The sequence below is a fragment of the Abramis brama genome, assembly GCF_963993115.1.
Source record: "Abramis brama genome assembly, chromosome: 8".
Classification (NCBI taxonomy): domain Eukaryota; kingdom Metazoa; phylum Chordata; class Actinopteri; order Cypriniformes; family Leuciscidae; genus Abramis; species Abramis brama.
Genome location: NC_139970.1, coordinates 19,435,206 through 19,455,760, shown reverse-complemented (window position 1 = coordinate 19,455,760; position 20,555 = coordinate 19,435,206). Strand labels below are relative to the sequence as shown.

The following is a 20,555-nucleotide window of genomic DNA, read 5'->3' as shown; positions in this document are numbered from 1 at the left end:
GTAGTAACTTATCTGTTTCAGTGTCATTTCACATGCCTGTACAAAGTGTATTTTTGTGGATGAAATCAGTTCTCTTCAAGTTCACACAGGTGTCCTTACAGAGTACTCAATTATGTTAGTATATACATATATGTCCAAATACTCTATTGTTTTGTTTTTTAAAACTTAAAAAAGCTGTCTTTGTAATGTATTGTTTGAAAGTGTGATCTATCAGTTCTTTGCCTGAAAGAGTTCCTGTGCACTGAATCTGTTCACGATAATGGCATGAGAATGACTTGGAACTCTCACCTGTGATGCTCCTCTAACACCCTTTATTCACAAGGTCTTCGCACAAACGCCCACACCCACCCACACGCACACACAAACACACACCTGTAAATGAAGTGAAAACAGTGACGTGAGGCCAAGTATGTGTATTCATAACCATACATGGAATTTGTGGTCTGCATTTCACCGGTGTTAGGTGTCTTGCTCAAGGACATCTCAGTTGTGGGTTAGGAGAGTGGAAGAGAGCCCTGTTCATTCACTAAATGAACAATAATATAACTACATAATTTTATTTATGTACCAACATTTCCTGCCAGTACTGAGGATTGACTCCATGAACCTTGGGGTTACAAATCAGACTCTCTAACCATGAAGCCACAACTACCCTAATTCAATCAGCATTCAGCCCTTACACCTAAATCAGTTCCTGGTACAGTATTTTGATGGTCCCTTCTGAACATTCTGTTGACTATAAGTAACTTTGCAACTATATGTCAACTAACTCTCATTAGAGTATTAGTATACTGTTTGCTTAATATCTGATAACACTTTATTGTAATGCTCCCCTATTCTACTGACTATAAGTAACTTTGCAACTACATGTCAACTTATTCTAACCCTAACCCTACCAGTCTACTAATACTCTACTAACACTCTAATGCGAGTTAGAAGACATGTAGGTGCAACGTTACTTATAGTCAACAGAATGTGCTAAAGGGACCATCAAAATAAAGTGAAACTCAACCTACACACACACACACATATATATATATATATATATATATATATATATATATAAAACCATGATTTGACTTCAGGAGGCTTGAAGCTAAAGTTGTCACGATTAGCCACGCTCTCCCTGGGTGATTACGGACTCCATTTCCCCTGGACTGATTACACCACACGCCTGCACTGCACTGATTACACACACACCTGCACCTCATGTTCAAACACTCATTTAAGCCACACTCCCACAACACTCTGGGCGAAGTCTTGTTTTGCTGCTGCGAACATTTCCAAGCGGTTTCCATGTTTACCTGCCTGTTTTGACCTTGTCTGTTCCTGATCTTCTGCCTGGTTCCTGTAACCTGTTTGTTTGCTGCCTGCCCTGATATCCTGCCTGTTTGTTGACCACAATTTTGCCTGATCTTTTCTGCTGTGTTTGCTGGTGTATGACCCTTGCCTGGTGACTACTGTTTAATAAAGACAAGCTGCACTTGGATCTGAATGACTCCTATGCTTTGTAACAGAAGTTGTTTAGATCACATTAATGACACTATTCTGTGAAGCTTGAAAGCCTTGGTCTCCATTCGTTGGAATTGCATTGAAAGAGTGACCAGCACAAATAGTCAAAACAATGCAAAATAAATAAACTCACGATTTATTCCACCGCTGAAAGTCATACAGGCTCTGCACAACATGAGGTGACTAATGACAGAATTCAATTTTTGGGTGCACTAATCCCTTGAGTAAGATGAGAAATGGTTTTAATCCTAACAGAGAGAGGACATTATCCTTGTAAGATTAGTCCCATGGTAGGCAATGATCCGGTGCAGTGTTCAGGACATTTCCTTTTATAGCAGAAAGGATACATAAAGGAGCACTTAGATAATAGACTGAGAAACAGCCTAATGATTTCCAACGCATTCTCATCCTAGGGCGTCATATACTGACGCTTTTGAAATTTCTTCAATATCCGACGCAAAGGGCACCCTTTAGCGTCAATATGAGACGCCGGTTATGGGTAGGTTTAGGTCTGGGGTAGGTTTAGGGTTAGACCGCTAGGAGGCGCCTCCTAGACTCATATTTATCTGTGTCTCATATTGACGCCTAAGGGTGCCCTGTGCGTCGGATATTGAAGAAATTTCAAAAGCGTCAGTATATGACGCCTTGGGATGAGAACGGGCTGTGATTTCAGGTATTCACTTCATTTAGTGATTGTTTTTGAAGGTAACACTTTACAACACAATTTAATTAGTTAATGTATTACGTATTATGGACTTAATACACTTTTACAGCATTTATTAATCTAGGTTAATGTTAATTATACTAATTAAAAAAAAGAGATATAAATGAACATTGGTAAATACTGTAAAAAATGTGGAAAAATTTGTTCATTGTTGTTTACACCTAATGCATGTAGCCATATACCAAATGCAAATATCTCATGTCAAGAATCACAATTGACTTTGAAAAATGCAAATCACTTACTTCAGGTGAACAGGTAAACAAGAAAAGGAAAATTAACAATTGTAGTGCAGTTTTACACCCTCTCTGTACTCATATACTCAATCTATGCAGTCTTCACCTTCGCCCAATACCTAGTATAATCCTCCCCTGACCTCTTAAACCCCTTGAAGCATCTTAAAGAATTTACAAGACTCATTTGGCTTCTAATTACCACAAACATGCAGATCGAAATATCTCGTCCTTTCTGTGTGTGGCCTGGGGGAAGAGAGTTCCTCCACACTGCATTGATGAAGCTCTGAAGTGTCAGCCCTGGGGAATGTTTTATTTTTGTGATGTGTAAAGCAATAGCAGAACCTATCTCTGTCTCTCTCTCTTTTAGAGATCTCTCTCTCTCCTTATCACATCTATCTCTGTTCAGTATCGCCATTTGTCTGTGGCGGGGTATTCTCTCTCTGCCTCAACATGTCCACTGTCACACTCTGTAGAGGTTGTAAAGCATACAGCTTCCCAGTGCTGTAGCCAAAATAAACACATCTCAACGTTTCATATTTTCAGACCTTAAATAAAAGAATCATATCACGATTACATATTTGTGATGCTGTAAGAGCTCTTTTTTCAAGTACTGTGTGATGAAATGTGCAAGCATACAAAACAGTGTTCGGGCCTTACAATCAATGTAAACACAACCTCAAATGGCTTTTTGCTATTAAAAGCAATATGATGAATAAATAGTACAATTTATTTATAATAGTAATCAGAATAAACAATTCTTTCTCAAAATAGTGGCTCAGCAACCGTTTAAAAGTTGTTGATTGATTGACATAACGTGAGGTGATGGCCAAGTATGGTAACCCACAACCCATACTCATAATTAGTCCTCTGCATTTAACCCTTCCAAGTTAGTGCACACACATTAGGAACAGTAAGTAGTGAACACACACACACACACACACACACACACACACACACACACACACACACACACACACAAATCATGTTGAAATAGTATATTAAAGGTGCAGTGTGTGATTTTTAGCGGCATCTAGTGGTGAGATTTGCGAATTGCAAACAGTCAGTCACTCAAGGCCAATCCTTCAAATTGCAAACTCGAATGAGAAACTACGGTGGCCGACTTAGTATCGGAAGATGTCGTCGTCTGAGTCAGCAGAGAGTAGCAAGTCAAGCAATGAGGTTTCTTTATATTATATTATATTTTATATTAAATTATATTTACTTAATTATTCAGTAAAACCACATGTTATTGCGATTATTTTTACTTGTTCATCATTGTGTTAGTCTTTTATTTACTGACTTTACCATAGCCTGTTTCCATGCTAGTTAGTATAAGATAAGAGCTATGGATAAGAGCATCAAAGCAGCTAGGTAAGGGGAAATAGCTAACGTTATGTCCGAGGCGTCGTTCAGACAGCATGTTTTTCTCCACGTTTGCAGAGTCAGGGACAACCTGAGTATTCTGCTGCGTCTTTTTCTGCTGCTTCTCATTCAAGTTAGTGACGAAACGCGCTCTGTAGCGCTGTTTGTTCGCTGTCGGCTACGGTAGAAACATGACGTCACGATATGTCGACCTTCATAGAAGGGGGTGCCCGCGGTTATGTAGATATAAATGACTCATTCTAAGGTAATACAAACATAACGGTTCATTAAGTAAGGTCTTTATACACCACTGAAAACATAGTTATGGATCTTATATTGCATTTCTGTCAATAGATCCTCAGAAATATCACACATTGCACCTTTAAATATTAATTGTCTTGTTAAAACAATTAATAAGAAGTAAATATTTAATTATAATTAGAATGTATAATTATAATTTTGTGTAGACCAATAGAATAATTTGTAAGGTGAATATAATAGAATAGAATAGAATAGAATAGAATAGAATAGAATAGAATAGAATAGAATAGAATAGAATAGAATAGAATAGAACCACTGGCTCAACCAATGATATTTCAAGCATTTGTGCACTATTTGTGCAATGTGTGGGTTGTATTTGCACAGGTTGAGACTGCAAAATGAGCAGATTTGTGTAGAATTATAACATTAATCACTACAGCTGAAGGTTAAAGCTGACACTGATGCCCTGAACCATGAAATGGACGTTTGAGCTATGTGTACACTGCTATGGAGGTGTCTTTAAGGAGCGCCCATGTGGGACAGGCTTAATTTAGCTCTCACAGAAGAGGATTCTGACACAGATTGTGTGTGACAGCTGTTTCCTCCCACACATACACAAACATGCTTTCAGACTTTCTCTTTCCCTCTCGCTCATATGCACACACAGACACACAACCCTTTTAGAGATAAAACATTACCATAAAAAATACCATTTCAAAATAATAAGTGAAATAAATAAATAAATATAGAATGTGTGAAATTGGTAAAAGGTCAAAGATGAGCCTCTTTTGAGACAAGGATGAGAAACCCAGATGCTGATATTTATGTGACATTAGAGCCAATTAATCTCATTGACTCCCTATAAATGGATTATGTTAATACTGTTTGCAGGGTTTAATGCTTTGTTGTGTTTAGTGTTTTCTCAATTAGAAAAAACATAAAGCATATTCACGTAAAAAGGAGAAATATCTTTTATGAAAATAAAAGATAGGATCTGAAAGAGGCCTGAGAGATCTGTATTTCTTAAGCTCTCTCACATTCAAAGAATACTGACTTCCCAAGAGTCCCAAAAGCTCATTAGAAACACTAACACTAAGCATGCATTGCTTCATAGTCTCCACGGCGGATGCTTCCCCACACATCAGACATGGACTCCTACAGTATATAAATAAATCAGCCAATGAATTAGAAAACTCTCTGTCACCTCCAATTGTCTGCTGACAGTGCCGAGGGACACCTGAGCATCTGTTTCAATTTACACCTCAGCACTGTCAGGGGCCGTGAAGAAGTCAAGCCTTTTGTGGTGTTGTGGGAGGTCTTATTTACTTTCGGCAAGTTGTAGCAAAAGAAGAGTGGTGGTTGGTTGGCTAAAGCAGCTGTTCTCAACGGGTTTCACTTCAAGAATCAGATGTTTATTGGTCTTTTGAAGCTCACAGGTCATGTTTTAGTCAAGTATTAACTCAGATGTTCTCAGATGTTTCTCCTAAAGTTTTTTTTAGACAAATGTTGACACAGTACTAGTAGAGTGCTAAAATATTAATGTGGATAGCATACACTCTCAAACATAAAGATTCTTTATTGGCATATACGGCTCCACAATGAACCTTTAACATACTTGTAAGCTTTCCATTGAACAAAAGGTTCTATAGAGGAAAAATCTAAGAAATGAAATGGTTCTTTTAAGAACTGAAAGGTTCTTTGTGGAACTCAAAAAGATTATTCTATGGTATCGCTGTGAAAAAAAAACACCTTTTTGGAATCATTATATTTAAGTGTCCCAAAAATCTGATACATTTGAGTTAATAGTGAAATCTCAGAATTTTCAATACAGACTTTATGCATATGAGGAGCTGTTGTCATGTCTGTTTTTGGTTTTGTTTCATGGTTCATGCCTTTTATTTTGTAGTCATGGTTCCAATAGGTGCATTTGACTTCAGCTGTGGCTGGATGCAACCAATCGGCAAGAGTTGCCGCTTGCAGTAGGGGAGGAACTGAAAATGGAGATGTGAAGTTGGACTCCAGCCAATCATAGAACGTCATCAGAGCTTGGGCAGCCGCTCTTGAGAAAGTACTTTGATGGCATATGTCATTGGCGCCGTCTCAAGTCTTAAAAAATTTCTAATTGGCATGCAGTGCCTCAAGTCAGCCGCCGATCAGTCAAACAAGCTTTTTGTTTCTTGGTTTTGTCATGTGATTCTCTTAGCCCATCATGTGATCCTGTCATGTGCTTCCATAGTCTCATGTGTCATGAGGCTTGTTCGACTTCATGCAGCGCTGCGCAGACCGATCGGTGGCTGACTTAAAGCAGTGCATGCTGGTGTCCGATTCACGTCTCCGACAAGCGACAAGAGTTGCAAGAGTTCCGATCGGTTACATCCAGCCGAAGTCGAACACACCTATGTCCTTCTTCTTCTTCTTCTTCTTCTTCTTCTTCTTCTTCTTGTTTTATGGTGGATCACAGACACATAAGTGTATTACCACCACCCAGAGGCGGCCTTTGCAATTGGAGTCTGCTTGGAGACGGACAATACCTCGGTGGATTTGTTTGGAACTATTTTCATTGGTGAAATATAATAAGACTAAAATGAAAGTCACCTAACATTAACTTCTTGTTTATTGAACTGTTGTATGAAATCAATAGGCTGTCACATTTGCAATTGTGCTGATATTCGGGACAACAGCATTATATGGTCTGTTATAACTAAAAACAAGAGCTCATACAAGGACATTTTTCATTCATATATCTTGAATTTTAGGGACATTTTTATTAATTTTGGTGTCATTTTTGCCCCTAGCCCCCGTTCATTTTCCGTGATGATGGGATGGCAGGGCTCTTTTTCAAGTGCAAGTGGAAGCTCCTTGTGAGGCCCGTTTCAATTGAAATGAGTGAAACATTGCAAAGGCCACAACCATTGACACTACCTACAATCTATGATTTACTCCACCAACCTACATATAGTACAATCCCCCTTAATTATAAGTCTAAGTCTAATTCTTAAGTCTAGCTTTGTTTATGCAACCTACTGTCAGTGAGTCAGTGTCAAGTCCATGTTTATATTCAGGTTTCATGTTCAAGTTAAATTATAATTAAGTCATGCCATCTTCGTGTTTTGTTTATTTCTATTTGTTAAAGTTCTGTAATAAAAGCTGCACTTGGGTTCACTTTAACTTACCTTCAGTGGAGGTTTATTACATAAAGCTAGAATGCCAACAATTAACCCAGCAGTTCGCCTCCTGCTCCTCCGTCAAGGTGATCGCGTCATTGAGGATTATGGCGGAGGTTTTTGTGAACTATGTTCCCAGGTGGATTTTAATGTTGTGGCACTTAAGGGCATTTTCCGAAATGGATTATCTAATGCTCCAAAGCAACAGACCAGAAACCCTTGAGGAATATATTGACCTAGCTTTATTACTGAGTGGATCCTCTCTTACTGTAGGAATTGCGGATGAGAATCCCAGCAATCCTTCAGTACTAGCCAGGCCTCGTCATGTCATGGCCGCCATGGTAGAGCCTCCAGCCATTATATAATATATTGCATGCGGATTCGGAGCTTGGTCCAGCATTGAACACCATGACCGTGCTTCCAAATCCTGCGGTCTCAAGTCCAGTAGTCTTTGAGGTCCTGCCACAATCAGCCGCACTTCCTGTTATGGGCCGCAAACACTTCCCTTTGAGTCGTCGGCGACTGCTATGGCCAAGGAGGCCATCCCTTCTCTCATTGTCTCCCATGCTACAACCACACAGTCCGTTAACAGACTTTCCACACACTATTTCACGACCAGGAGGACTGTCCAGGCCTGTGTTCAACCATGGCCTCCTGATTCCCAGAGGTCATCTCTTGCTGCTATGGTGGTCCTCAAATCCGCATTCACTGATGGCTGTCCCATGGCCACCTGATCCACCATGGTCTTGTACATTGTCCCACTGCTCCACAGTCCGGGCCCCACCACTGCTCAACAGCCCAGGCCATGATCCAGTTCCTCTTCCCCTTCACGGGCCTGGCCCTCCATCTCTCCCCTTTGAATGCCTCCGCTCCTCCACCCTTCTGGGCTTTTTGTATTGTTTTTGTTTTGGGGTGGGTGTTCCGTTAGGGTGTCAGGGGTTACCCATAGAGGGAACCAATGAACTTTGAACATGAAACAAAACCAAAAACAGGCATTACAGATCCCCCTGTCATGCCTGTTTTTTGTTTTGCATGTTCGTAGTTCATGTCTTGTAGTATTCATGGTTCCTTTATTTCTTGATTTTGTTATGTGATTCCCTTATCCCATCATGTGATCCTGTCTTATGCTTTCCTATAGGCTGCATCCAAAAACTGATAAATGCTGCCTTCGGAGGACACATTCCAAGGTCGGAAGGCATCAAGGCACATCCGAATGTTTCACTTCCTGTCTCCTGAGATACCTTCTGCTGATAGATTTTTGAAGGCAGTGTAGATGTATCCTTTGATGCCTTTGATATCCCACAATCCTGTGCTTTCCATTCTGTGACAGTTGAGCTATAAATAAATATGGCGTCTGAAAGCTGCGGCTGGTCGTCAGTTTGTGTGTAAATGTACATTTTCGATCAATGTTTTCCACTTATGATGCCATTTCTAGTGAGGAATTACTATTGTAGTCATTAAATATTCACTTAGTTTTCACCTTAGCTCGCTCTATTTTGCTGTAGATCATTAAACCGTAACACTGACTCAGAAGTCTGTCCGAAATCAGTTTCGTGAGGTACCTTCGTGTGCAGATGCTGCTTGCAGAGTCCTGCAGAGGTAACACGTCAGCTGCCTAAGTTTTCGGACGCAGCCATTGTCTCGTGTTATGTTCTGATCGGTTCCCTTGTTTTATGTGTCATGCTCTCATTTTTTTATTGGTTCATTGTGTTCAGGTGTTTCTTGTTATTCATTAGTCTTTGTGTATAAATAGCCCTCATGTTACCATTGTTCTTTGTCTAGCTTTATTTAACTTGCTGTCGGTTACTTGTTGTTATGTTCAGGTTTATGTTCAGGTTTATGTTCAGCAGGTTTATGTTCAGGTTCAGGTTCAGGTTTAGGTTTAGAGGTTCAGGTTCAGGTTAAGTCATGCCACTGTCGTGTTTTTTTATTTGTATTTGTTCATATTTTGTAAATAAAAGCTCCACTTGGGTTTAATAATAATAATAATAATAATAATTTATTGTCATTGCAATGATACAAAAAGATTACATTAATCATTAATTATTGCATCAATCGACAGTGCAATTTCATGGAGTGCAAATTTTGTAAAGAGGGCACAGCAACAAATAAACAACAAGAAAAACAGTATATGAGGCGAAGAATCATTAGTAACCAGGAAAAATGAGTATAATTGTGTGTGCTGCAGCGATGCAAAGTCCAGTTCACAGTTATTGCATTGGTGGATAATATGCATAATAGACGGATTAAGTGAGATCAACAATTGCACAAAAACAGGGCAAAGCGACATATAACAAACAAGTAACAGGGCATATGAGGCAAAGAATCCTTATTAACCAGAAAATGTGTATAATTGAATTGTGTGCTGCATCAATACAAAGTCCAGTTCGCAGTTATTGGAATTGTTGGACAATGTTAAGTGAGTGGATTAAGTGAGAGGGGAACAGTTCTTATTCAGCAGTTTAACTGCCTGGGGGTAGAGACTGTTTGCCATTCTGGTGGTTCTGGCTTGAAGAGACCTGTACCTCCTGCCCCGATGGTAGCAGGCAGAACAAGCCATGTGCTGGATGGAACCGATCTCTCATGATGTTGTGTGTTCTACGCAGACAGCGGGAGGTGTACACAGATGAAATTTCCGGGAGGACAGACCCGATGATTTTGCCTGCAGTTTTCACCACCCTCTGAATCATCTGCTGTTCAGCTGTAGTGCAGCTAGAAAACCACACAAACAGCCCATAAGTCAGCACACTTTGAATTGCAAAGTTGTAAAAATGTATCATGAGCCTCTGGTGGAGCCCCGCTCTTTTCAGCTTCCTCAGGAAAAAAGAGTCACTGATGGGCCTTCCCCACAGCTGAAGTGATGCTACTGCCCCAGGACAGATCATCTGACACTGTGATACCCAGGAATTTAAAGTTGTTCACTCTCTCTACTGCCTCCCCACTGATGTTAAGGGATGAGTGACTGAGGTGGTTTGATTTACGAAAGTCAATATGATTTATTTTGTCTTTTTGATGTTAAGTACCAGGTTATGCTTTTTACACCACTCCGCCAGTAGTTCAATCTCCTCCTTGTATGCCGTCTCATCGTTGTTTGCTATGAGGCCGAGCATGGTTGTGTCATCAGCAAACTTAATGACGTGATTAGTGGCAAAGGAGGCGGAACAGTCATGTGTGTGTAGAGTAGTGGACTGAGCACACAACCCTGGGGGGCACCAGTATTTATGTATGGTGTTTGAAATGTGCTCGCCTATTTTCACACATTGAGAGCGGTTGGTTAAAAAGTCCAATATCCAGCAGCCGTGCATAGGTGTTTTTTTGATCCAGATGTTCCAAAAGTTTATGAAGCACAATTAGCAATGGCATCTTCCGTTGATCTGTTCTCCTTGTATGCAAACTTTGTTTGTATGTTTACTTCAACTTGCCTAGTTGCCTTCAGTGGACGTTCATTACAACTGATCTCTCTTCTCTTCTGAAACTTTTGAGGAGACACATGAGAATTCTGCATCACAAAAATCTAACCACTGTGAACAGGCCACGATCACTGTTTAAAATTGTTGCTCTTTATAACATGATCCTATTTGTAATTTTTCCTTTTTTGTGGGTGAAATTTATAATTATTACCATAAAGGTCTGACAATATGCAAAATACAATTTGATTGAATTTTGACATTTAACTAAAATTAATAAAGGAAAAAGATCTTCAAATGATGTAAGTGACGTTTTGATATTACATGTTATAAAAATGACACCACAGGCTGAATGGGCCATTGGGACTGCTGTGTGGTGACAGCTTTTCACAGGATGTGATTTAGCCAAGACAGCCATGTTCTCTGTTCCATATGTTGCTTCAGTCTGATGAGACTTTCAATCTTAATAATGAAACACCCAGCCCTGGCCTCAATCACACACAAGAGCAGCATGATCTCTCTCTCTCTCTCTCTCTCTCTCTCTCTCTCTCTCTCTCTCTCTCTCTCTCTCTCTCTCTCTCTCTCTCTCTCTCTCTCTCTCTCTCTCTCTCTTTGTAAAAAAAGGAAGAAAAAAGAAATCTATCTATCTATCTATCTATCTATCTATCTATCTATCTATCTATCTATCTATCTATCTATCTATCTATCTATCTATCTATCTATCTATCTATCTATCTATCTATCTATCTATCTATCTATCTATCTATCTATCTATCTATCTATCTATCTATGATATAACAGTCTCGTCTGTCTGCTCCAGTTTGCGCTTTCTTAATATTTGAGGTGGTGACGCCCTCTAGTGAACGCATTACGAAACAATCGATGATGACATTACTGTGCGCCGGAAAACCTGTGTGTCCCATGTCATGACGTCAGCAGTTTGACAGCTTGGTCAGACAGCCACTTGTTCTGTTCAATAGTTGTTTCTCTGTATTAACCGAGAATTGTGACATTATGAGCTGAGAGCGCGTTTGCCATTTTCTGTGTATTAACTTGGTACCACATGCTACGCCATGTCTTTCTTCGTAGATTCCGTGATTATGTTCACTTCTCAGGTAAGTCTTATCTCTCTGACATTGTTAAATGCATATCAACATGAACAATGATCCCATAATGTCATTTCTTCATTAATTGTACAATGAACAACATGTTACAAAGTTTAAATGGATTAAATTAATTGCTCAAATTATGACAGTGTCCGTTTGTCTATATAACATATGCTTAATAATGATAATGATAATGTATTCCTAATTACAGGTCTTTTTTTCTTTTACATTTGAACGAAACACAATGGTATTTAAAACAGTATATATATATATATATATATATATATATATATATATATATATATATATATATATAAAACGTATATAAAATTTATGGTTGTGGATCTTCTCCATTTTAGTACAAGTTCTCCCATCTCCGGCCATCATTCTTCTCAGTAGTTGTTTAAGGAGTTTTGAAGCTGTTTGGTTTGTGTTGTATATATTATTTTTCCACAAAAAAAAAAGCTTGAAGAATGTATTAATGCTCCAGCTAACATAGTTTTCTACACACAGGTGCTGTTTTTCGGGTTCGGGTGGCTGTTTTTCATGCGGCAGTTGTTTAAAGATTATGAGGTATTGTGCATAAGAGTGTATATTTAACCCAGTTTTGTTGACTCTGGCCTCTCAGTATTTCTCATACAGGTGATCTTTCTCAATTCTTCATCAGGTTCGACAGTATGTTGTGCAGGTGGTGTTCTCTGTCACATTTGCCTTTTCTTGCACTATGTTTGAGCTCATTATCTTTGAGATTCTTGGTGCATTAAGCAGCACGTAAGTATTCATGATTTACTTGATGAAATCATCATTGATGAGAACTGTAGATCAGATGATCACATGCTGTTTGTTTCTAAACAGGTCCAGGTATTTCCATTGGAAGCTGAATTTGTATGTAATATTACTAGTTCTAATATTTGTGGTGCCTTTCTACATTGGCTACTTTGTGGTCAGTAATATACGTTTATGTAAGTCAATTCAGTTTTCACTTTATATTCCTTAACTTTTCCATTTTCTCAAAGTTTGCTCATGCACCGCATATGTTTGCTTTCTTCTCTCTTACAGTGCATAGACAAAGGTTGCTTTTTTCATGTGTAGTCTGGTTCACGTTCATGTATTTCTTCTGGAAACTGGGCGATCCTTTCCCTATTCTTAGTCCAAAACATGGTAGGCACTGTTCTTGTCACTTTAAGATGGAATGCATGGATCCAATATACTGTTACACATGCGTTTCTTTCTCAACTGTTCACGTTCACTTAAGACACAAATGATCCTGTTTACGAGGATGCTTACAAAGACAGCCATTTTGACACTTAAGTATGTGTATTTAACCGTTCAAGCCCAATTATGCGGCCAACAGAACTCAGTTCAGTACTCACACGCTTTATGAGCAGCGGCTTTATGTGCGCACGTCTCTCAGACAGCGCTCAGAAACAGTGGCTGCATCCGAAATCGCATACTCTCTTGAGTAGGTACTTATTTTGAATAAGTAATTTCTTAACGACCGCTAAACGTATGTTCTATGTAGTATATGTGTGTAGTATGAATGTAATTCGGACATACTACATCCACCATGTTGATATTATCATGTGACCTACCAGTGTCAGCTATGTCACTTCATTGCCATTAATAAATCCCCTCCAGTGGCATCATGGGATAGTAAAGTGTCCATCGTATGCACACTTTAGAATCTTGGTGGATGAAGTTGGTCATCCGGGTACTTTTTGCTTGCTTTTTTATGAGTATTGTGAATTCGGACATACTTCTTTTGTCACATACTGTTTTTCGCCTACTATATAGTAGGGAATGCGTTTTCAGATGCAGCCAGTCTCAGACAGCGAGCGCATAAAGCGAAATGAGTTGTCTTTCGCTGCTTATGTTTCAACGGTTTAAAATCACTTGGTTGTTAAACCACAATGCTTGAAAACGTATGTAAACGCTAAGCTTTCGTGACCATGCACAACAGCAACATCACATGAGCATAACTGCGATAGAGGCGATTGTCCAAAATCTCTACCAGTTAACAAATTTCTACTAATTATAATGTCTACCGGTATATCACCCACCCCTACTATGTATTTTTGAATGAAACAGGATATTTAACAAGAAAAAACAACAACATAGAATATATTGGTATATGCAAAGTTTTTTTTTCAAAGTAGATTATGAGAACAACCATTTGTTTTATTTTGAATAATGGACATCAGTGAATCATGCACATTAAGTGTGCATTAAGAAAATAAACATATTAATAATATAAATTGTGTTTTCCAGCTCAATATGTAGATGTATATCTCTTTCTTGTGTTCTCAGGCATTCTGTCCATAGAGCAGCTGATCAGTCGTGTGGGGGTCATTGGGGTCACACTGATGGCTCTTCTGTCTGGCTTTGGTGCTGTAAACTGTCCTTATACATACATGTCTTATTTTCTGAGGTAACTTTGCTCTCAGAGACATATAATACATTCAATAACATAGAAAAGAGTGTTGTATTGTATTTTCTTTTTTTATGCTAGATATTTGTTTGGTTTGTTTGCTCAGAAATGTGACGGACAGTGATATCCTGGCCCTGGAGAGAAGACTGCTCCAGACTATGGACATGATTGTCAGTAAAAAGAAAAGGTAAGCGATATAAAGAGAGTGATCCAATCAGTTCACTCTCAACATTACTCACCCATAACATAAAGGCTATTACTGTTCAAATATGCTGATTTGCTGCTCAAGAAACGTTTATTATTATTATTCGCTGCTTAATATTTTCTGGAACCAGTGATATATTTCAAGATTCTTTGATGAATAGAAAGGTCAAAAGAACAGCATTTATTTGAAATATAACTCTTTTGTAACTTTATTACTCTTGTCACTTTTGACCACCTGAACCCTGAAAAAAAATATGTATTTCTTACAAAGAAAATTCTACTGACCTAACACATATGGATGTTATATGAACATACAAAGTAAATAATCTAAGAACATAAGTTTTTGTATTCAAGAGTCAGATAACAGAATTATAATTTTCTTTTTAATACGTTTTTAATTTCTCTTTGTAGGATTGCCATGGTAAGAAGGCAGATGTACCAGCGTGGAGAGGAGCAGAATAAACAGACAGGATTTTGGGGGATGATAAAGAGTGTGACCTCCTCACCATCAGGCAGTGAGAGTATCCTTAATGACACGGTTTATTTGAGACAGCAGTTACAGGCCTTCTTCTGTCTCATTTAGGAGTGACCCAGCAACTGGACAGTTACTGAGATCATGTATATTAATCATCATTGTGCTCCAAGTGTCTGAGCAAAGAGCTTAACCCCTGTTCACTCCTAGAGGACTGCCTCAACAATTTACTTTAAAGCATTAGTTAATGGGCAGTAAAATATGTTTGTGTGTGGTCCGGTAAATCCTACATTATGGGGACAAAATGGCCCCACAAAGATAGCAAAATCTGAAATCCTTGTCCTTGTGGGGAAAGTTTAGGTAAGCTTATAAATCATACTCAGTGATGTTTTTTGAAAATGTAAAAATGCTGAAGGTTTTCTGTGATGGGTAGGTTTAGTGTAAGGGGATAGAATATACAGTTTGTGCAGTATAAAAATCATTATGTCTATGGAAAATCTCCATAAAACATGGAAACACAACGTGTGTGTGCATGTTAAATAGACTGTTTAACCTGCTGGCTAAAAGCCATGGTTCTCAAAAACTGGTTTTGAAATACACATTTTTATTTATGACAAAAGCAAACAATGATTTGCACAGTCAAACATTGAAATGTATTCATATTTTTAATTCAAATTGGTTATAAACTATTAAAACTTGTTTCCACCATGGAATAAAAAAATAAAAAAGGACTTTTTATTTGACAATTCTTGCAATTGTGAGTTTACGTCTTGCAATTCTGACTTTTTTCTCAGAATTGAGAGATATAAACTCGCAATTGCAAATTATGAAGTACTAATTGTGAGATACAAAGTCACAATTACCTTTTTTTTATAATTGTATTCCGTGTCAGAAACAAGCTTCCACAATAAACCTAAATTTAACGTAGTCAGGATTGTATTTTCTTTCACTTCATGTTGTATTACAGTATTTGTTGTATTCGACACTGAGAGCACCCATTTTTGGGGGTTGTGATTCACTGGTTTAGAACCACAGGCTAAAAATTAGTTTGCTATGACTTGTGGTTCCTCTGAGGTATGTTTCTTAACTCTGGCACTGCAGATCTTTCCCTGATCCAGCAGGAAGTGGATGCTCTGGAGGAACTCAGTAGACAGCTTTTTCTGGAGACCGTGGACCTGCAGGCCACCAAGGTATTTATCAAATGAAATACAGTGCCTGAGATTTATTTATATCCACCTTTTTCCTACACCCCATGGCGCTTTGCATAAATTATGGGAGCAACTTCCGTTAAACTGTAAACAATCAACAAAAGGCTTGCTCTATGAACGCAATAAGCATTTTCAAAGACTGGATACAATGAGATGGCATTATTCTATTCAACCTTCAACTATGGAACATTAAAAGGACATTTAAAAAGTGTAAAAGCATTAACACATTTCTACCACAGACCATGAATTACCCCCGATTATTTCTGCAGCAACATTACGGACGTGTTAAAAGTCTGTATTATGTAACACGTTGCCTTAATCAAAAATGTTAATTAACTGGACATTGTAATCTGAACATGAGAACATGAAGGAAATTGTACAGCTACAGTACAGTCAAACTGATGGATACGGATTATTTGTAGTGCAACTTTATGATTTGAAATTATTTGTTTTAGTCTTTTGTCATAATTGGCTTTAAAATATCTAGTAATTAATTATTTTTTGGTCAAAATATGTGGGAGCCCTTTATATAAATAAAAATAAATATTAAAAGCACTACATGAACAGTCTTATGTCTCTGTATCCCAAGGAACGGATAGAATACTCAAAAACATTTCAAGGGAAATACTTCAACTTCTTGGGTTATTTCTTCTCCATCTACTGTGTGTGGAAAATATTCATGGTAAGAATAGTTTTCTCACATTATGTTTGGCATGTACTAATAGAGTATTGTAAAAATGAATCTCAATCAGTGATGTAATGTGTTCTTCGTAGGCCACTATAAACATAGTGTTTGACCGTGTTGGGAAGACTGACCCGGTGACAAGAGGAATCGAGATCACAGTCAACTACCTCGGAATTCAGTTTGATGTACGTTATTATCACCATTAACTTAAACTGGCTAACTAAATCTCCATTAGACTTCATTTTTTTCTTTCTCTTTTTTGCTCAAATTTTGTTACTCAGCATTGAATTGTGAAGGAGTTGGTTAGACTTTTTTATGTTTTGAAAGTCTCTCAATCTCACCAAGGCTGCATTTATTTGATCAAAAATACAGTAAAACAATAATATTGTGTAATATCATTTCAATTTAAAAACAACTGTTTCCTATTCAAATATAAATTAAAATGTAATGTATTCCTGTGATGGCAAAGCTGAATTTTCAGCAGCCATATTTGAAATCATTCTAATATGCTGATTTGCTGCTCAAGAAACATTTCTTAAATGTCTTATTACTATCAACTTTTTGTGGAAATGGTGAGGCGTTTTTTTTTTCTTCAGTTCAAAAGAACAGCATTTATTTAAATTAGAAATCTATTGTAACATTATAAATGTCACTTTTGAACAATTTAATGCATCCTTACAGAATAAAAGTATTAACTTCCTTTTTTTTAATCTTACTGACACAAAACTGATCCTTTTTTCAAGGATAACGTTTGGTGATGCTAGAGGTGCATAAATCATCCCTTCACCTTTGCACTTTTAATGTCTCTTCATCTTGTGTTTCTCTGCCTCCTATTGGCCAATATATAAAACTGATCAGACAGATTAAATCGCATTGTGACACAAATGACCACACCAGTTGTTTGTTTACTTTTTTTAATGATAGTAAATGATTACATTTGTTATTCCACAATCATATACATAATCGCTGTGTACTAGTATCCGCCCTAATAGACTTTATACTCATGACTGCGGTTGTATGCAAGCTGTGATTGTGTGTGCTGTGTCAGCTGACATTTACTGCTTTGGTTGGCAGTTAATTGTTCCCCAGCCTGTTTAATGACGTTTAATCTTTCCCCATGAGAAGGTAATGATTCAGCCTCTTAAACATGTAATCTTGGTCCGGCTTCACTCTCGCTCTTTACTGCTAAGCGCAAATGCTGCTCATCCCTTTTCTAATGGATAAAGCCTCTTAATTTATGTGCAGAAGAACTTAAACCTCTGTTTTCCCACAGGTCAAGTTCTGGTCTCAGCACATTTCCTTTATCCTGGTGGGAATCATCATAGTCACGTCCATTCGAGGCCTTTTAATCACACTCACAAAGGTAATGAAGGATGAACATGTTTTTTTTTCATTCAGTCTTATCACTTAGCGGAAAACAGTCACGTATTACATGTGCGTAGGCGTGTTGGCTCAGCCGGTGTAAAGGGAGAAGATTATATCCTTGAGCAACTGCAACATGGTATTGACTGAATTCAGTTTCTGAGAAGCATTAATGATGTTCAAAGCTCATAAAAAGCAGTTTTGGGTAATCTCTTTCTTTTGTTCACAGTTTTTCTACGCCATCTCCAGCAGCAAGTCCTCCAATGTCATTGTGCTCGTCTTGGCTCAGATTATGGTGAGACATAATATAAAATAGACCAGAAATAACTGCACTATTTTAGAAAGACAACTTTTGTTAATATAAGACACATTCATACATCAGCGGAAGTTTGGCCAATACTGATAATTATTTGTACATTACAGTCATGTCAATATATATATATATATATATATATATATAATACATTTATATATATATATATATAAATATATATGCAAAATCTTTCCACAAAATTTATATTTAATTAATAAGAAGTGTCAGTCTTCTTTTGAACTTTCTATTTATCAAAGAATCTTGAACAAAAATGTCATAATTTCCACAAAATATTTAGTTTTATGTTTTTTTCCACAAAATTTATATTTAATTGATCAAAAAGTGCTAGTGATAGACATTTGTGTTTCGAATGATTTCGGTTTCAAATAAATACTGTTTCTGTTGAACTTTCTATTCATCAAAAAAAAAAAAATTAAAAATTGTTTTACAGTTTCCAGAAAAATATTAAGCAGCACAGCTGTTTTCAGCATTGATAATAATAAGAAATGTTTCTTGAGCAGCAAATCAGTATATCAGAATAATTTCTAAAGGATCATGTGACCGAAGACTGGAGTAATGATGCTGAAAATTCAGCTTTGCCAACACAGGAAGAAATTACATTTTTAAATATATTATATATATATATATATAAATAATTAAAAATTAAAAATTGTAATATTTTGTAATATTGCAGTTTTTTTTACTGTATTTTTGATCAAATAAATGCAGCTTTGGCGAGCATAAGATATTTCTTTCAAAAACAAATTTTTTACTGACTGAAGTGTAAAAACAGTTCAGTGTGCAGCAGAAATAATAGATAACTGCTTAATAATTGTTTTAATTATATATTAAAGAAACTTTCCTGGTTTCAATTCTAAATTAATTTACCAATATATGTTCAAGAACCATTAAAAGAGTCAAAAGTCATAAAAACTTTTGGTTCCAGTATTGTTTAAAAAAGTGCAACTGTTTTTGATTCCAAACTGTTAATATTGTAAATCCTTACTATACGCAAAATGGTGTGGCATCTCACTCTCTCTCTCTGCTGTCTATTTGTAGGGCATGTATTTTGTGTCGTCGGTGCTCCTGATGCGGATGAGCATGCCTTTAGAGTACCGCACTATAGTGACTGAGGTACTGGGAGAACTGCAGTTTAACTTCTACCACCGCTGGTTTGACGTCATCTTCCTGGTCAGCGCTCTCTCCAGCATCCTCTTCCTCTACCTGGCCCATAAACAGGCACCTGAGAAGCACATGACCCTGTGACCTCACAAGTGACCTCATCAGAGAGACAAACGCACAGGACTGAAATGTGCCTTTTCTTTTGAAGGACTTTCATGCCTCTATCCTGTAATGAGCATTATTGGGTCTGTATTTCCTGAATCAGGAGGGGCCCAGAGACAGTGTTTATTTGACTTTGGGTTTAAAGACTGTGATGCTGGTTCACTGTATCATTTGAATAGACTTATATTATTGGAGGGAACAAAACTGCATACAATATTTGTGTAATTTTTTATAAAGAGCACAAAAATTCCCATACCAGGTGTTATTATGTTTTCCACGGTAGGTGGAATAACCCATCTTACTAGTTTGTTTGGCATGAAATCAGCCTCGAACCATCTTTTATCATTAATAGACAACACATACTGTATATATCTCAGCAACACCCAGAGATGTTACAGTGGACTGTTGGACTCTTGTTTTTCTTACAAGCCTGTTAATCGTTACTATCATTTCATGTCTTGTCCAGGGACATTAAGAATGATTCACATGTTGATACTGTATAGAGTGAGTGAGAGTCATAATCTGAAATCACACTGGCATATATGTTAGTTTAGGGCTATTGTGTTATTCTTTTGTGTTAGATGGACGGGTGCTTTTGATTTACTAAAAAGGCTCTGCCAGAGATGTAACTGTCTGGGGTTTATGCTCAAATGAAGTCAGCTCTGAATTCAATTAAAAGGCTTTTCAAGCATTTCCAGTTTCTTAAAGGTGCATTTAGTAGTTTGGTGCTGATTTAAAAGGTTTTACATATTAGGAGATAAAGTGTTTTAGTGAAGAACCATCTAAATTGTGTCCACTCACATGAGCTGAAGGCTATACTCTGCATACTT

The 20,555-nt window shown here is 37.5% G+C and overlaps 1 protein-coding gene across 1 annotated transcript; it reads left to right on the top strand.

The window, feature by feature from the left end:
• The first annotated feature begins 11,563 nt into the window (after positions 1 to 11,563).
• Positions 11,564 to 20,416, top strand: LOC311088119 (Golgi pH regulator). Its single transcript, XM_084121776.1, has 14 exons — positions 11,564 to 11,778; positions 12,283 to 12,342; positions 12,437 to 12,540; positions 12,625 to 12,731; positions 12,829 to 12,930; positions 14,077 to 14,197; positions 14,304 to 14,384; positions 14,813 to 14,922; positions 15,975 to 16,063; positions 16,671 to 16,763; positions 16,856 to 16,951; positions 18,040 to 18,129; positions 18,358 to 18,423; positions 19,501 to 20,416. Exons 1-14 carry the CDS (start codon positions 11,737 to 11,739, stop codon positions 19,705 to 19,707), a joined length of 1,368 nt encoding a protein of 455 aa, XP_083977902.1. The 5' UTR covers positions 11,564 to 11,736; the 3' UTR covers positions 19,708 to 20,416.
• Positions 20,417 to 20,555: the final 139 nt, after the last annotated feature.